At 53.2% G+C, this 2,884-nt stretch overlaps 1 protein-coding gene across 1 annotated transcript in view; it reads left to right on the top strand.

The window, feature by feature from the left end:
- The window catches only part of ARHGEF10 (Rho guanine nucleotide exchange factor (GEF) 10), a 60,517-nt gene that overhangs the window by 35,535 nt on the left and 22,098 nt on the right, over positions 1 to 2,884 (top strand). The window contains exons 15-17 of the mRNA XM_010833412.1: positions 626 to 796; positions 2,495 to 2,640; positions 2,824 to 2,884. Coding sequence (XP_010831714.1) covers positions 626 to 796; positions 2,495 to 2,640; positions 2,824 to 2,884 — 378 coding nt within the window. The remainder of the gene's footprint in view (positions 1 to 625; positions 797 to 2,494; positions 2,641 to 2,823) is intronic.

The following is a 2,884-nucleotide window of genomic DNA, read 5'->3' as shown; positions in this document are numbered from 1 at the left end:
GGCTTATGTCAGGGCGGGCCTGGGGCGGGGCTGTGGGACGGGGTAGGGAGGGCAGTCTGCGAGGTCGCCAAGGTGACAGCGCCCGGCTCGTAGATGGCCCTCTCCGAACCTGACTCAGAGTCTGGAGCTGGGCACCTAGGTGCAGGAGGTGACCGCACTGTGCCCCCACAGGGCCCTCCCTGTGCCCCCCAGGCAGACGGCACTCAAAACCCAGTACTAGGACACACACCTGGGAAGGAGATCCCGAGCGTCTGTGGGTCCCCTTGCCACGCTCTCGCTGAGACCTGCAGCCTGACCGTTACCAGGGCAGAAGTTTCTGAGGTCCCGGCGAGCCGGCCATGGGGTCCTTCCCTGGAAACGCAATCTTGTTTCCCTTCCCACCCCCGATTAATGAGTCAATTTTGTGTTTGCAAAAGGAGCTTCGAATGTTCAGCCAAAGCATGATTCACTGAGTTGGTTGTCCTTTCCCAGGGCTTATTTTATTCCCCAGAAGCAGCAGTGCCAGAACCCTCCTCCCTCCAGCCCATGCTGGAGCCGCGCGATGAGGGGGCGGGTGTGCCTGGTGACCATCTGCCCCCCACCCGGCCTCACGTGTCAGCTTCCCCCTGCCTTGTGTTTCCTGAAGGACATGCTGAAGAACACACCCCGGGGACACCCCGACCGGCTGCCCCTCCAGATGGCGCTGACGGAGCTTGAGACGCTAGCGGAGAAGCTGAACGAGAGGAAGAGAGACGCAGACCAGCGCTGTGAAATCAAACAGATAGCAAAAGCCATCAACGAGCGGTACCTGAACAAGGTGGACGCTTTTCCTCTCTGTAGGCTGTTTCCGCTTGTGCTAATGAGCTGTGGCTCTCTGAGCCACTGATTATTAATCCCCTGGGACCTTGGTGGCGAGTCTCTCTGGGCCCAGAGCTGCTGACCAAGGTCCAAGGAGAGCCTCTAGGTCACAGACCCTGGAAAGTGCACACAAGGCCCATGTGGTCCGAGCACTTTTCCTGGAAAGCGGCTCCTAGGCTGACCAGGTCCTCAGATGGACCCAGGGCCCAGGGAGGGTTAAGAGTCACTCTTCTAGCTGAATTTTACTTTCAAAATGCAGCGTTCCCTCTTAGTCCTGCTTGAAGCATGGACGTTCACAGACGCATAGGCAGTCACACGTGGTCTTACCTGTCCCGTCCATGCAGGACCAAGCTACGTATGTCATGAAGAAGGGACGCAGAACAGCTTCGTGTTTACAAGGTCGTGTTCCTGCCACGATAATCCGGTTTCACGTAGGCTGTGCCATTTTTATTTGAAGCTCTTGTTCACAGGAAGCAGTTACTGGATACGAGCCGTGTTGAAGAATTATGTATAATAGTCTCTGTTGCTAAAAGTCACCTTTGTTTCTGTCAGCAGGGGTCCTTTCCTACCGGATACTGACACCTAATAATTTAACTGAAAGCACTTTATGATCATACATTTTAAGCTCAGGTTTTCTCTGAGTCTCCAAAGGGTTTGTATAGGAATTTTTATAAGCAGAAAGTAGCATTCACAGATGTTCTCAGGAGGGTTCGTGTTGTTTAAAGTCCTGCTTCCCCATGGTACCAGAATGTGTGGGAACCCAGGGCAGCCGGCGTGCTCTGAGGGCGGTGTCACTGATGGATGGGTCAGTGACATGCAGCTTCATCCCCGTGAGGTTGGCTAGCCGGGGTGGGTGTCTGGCCCAGGGATTCCTGGTTTCCTGCCAGGCTAAAGCGCTAAAATAAGTCTGCCTCTGGCATGAGTTAAGTCATTTTACCAGTGAATATTAAGCACCTTTCCTTTGGAAACCAAGAGTGTCTTATTTGGCTCAGACAAGTAAAACATGGCCAACCACGAGCAGTCAGGATGTTACGTCACTACGATATCCTTTGGGAGAAATAAAAGCAGAGAATAAAGACTCCCACAGACTTTCCAGGTCGAGACGGTGTCTTGAGTAAAGGAAAGGTGGGGGTGACCATCCCTGAAGACAAGTGTGTATTCTGAGGAGTCATTGGAAGAGAAGGGGTGCAGTGAATGACACGGGAAAATAAGTGAGCCTTCTGTGGCTGAGTCAGCATATCTTAGCTGGAGAAACTGCTCGAGGAAGGAAGTTAGATTCCTGCCACTGTTTAGATTCATTTTAAAAAATTGCAAGACTTCTCTGGTGGTCCAGTGGTTGAGATTCCGCCTTCTAATGTGGGTGGAGTGGGTTCAATCCCTGGTCAGGGAGAGAAGATCCCACATGCCGCAGGGTACAGCCAAACATTAAATAAATCAGTTAAAAAAGAGAATAGCATGGTTTTAAGGGAAAAGAAAAATGTTTTTTAAAAGAGCCACTTTCTGAGCTCTGTGCTATACATGCACAAAGTGTGGTTGGAAACGGGGTTTCTCTGTAAAGAAAAGAGGATCTATAAAACTTGGACACTATCTGCTCATGTCTCTCATGAGGCTTCTTTCTCATCTTTTCTCTTTTCCTTGATGGACTGTGAATACCTAGCTCCTAAGCAGCGGCAGTCGCTACCTCATCCGCTCTGACGACGTGATAGAGACCGTCTACAATGACCGGGGGGAGATCATGAAAACCAAGGAGCGCCGGCTCTTCATGCTGAACGACGTGCTCATGTGCGCCACGGTCAGCACCCGGTGAGTGGACGGCCGGGGTCAGCCCGTGCGAGCTCTGTGGGCACGGGTGGAGCGGGTGGCGTGTCCCCTTCCCACAGACACTGTGTACAGAGCTCACCTGGTGAGCATGTCGGGGGGGTCTCCGTGGCGTCTCCCGGGAAGAGAAGCCTGGAGACATGTCCCCGTGGTTTTTGCTGAAAACAGGGCTCCCAGTTCTCGCAGCGCCTCCCACGACGGCGGCGCGGTGACGTCGGGCCAGAGGTAC

The sequence above is a fragment of the Bison bison genome, unplaced genomic scaffold (genome assembly GCF_000754665.1).
Source record: "Bison bison bison isolate TAMUID 2011002044 unplaced genomic scaffold, Bison_UMD1.0 scf7180017863606, whole genome shotgun sequence".
NCBI classification, from domain to species: domain Eukaryota; kingdom Metazoa; phylum Chordata; class Mammalia; order Artiodactyla; family Bovidae; genus Bison; species Bison bison.
This window is presented reverse-complemented; position numbering and strand designations above follow the sequence as displayed.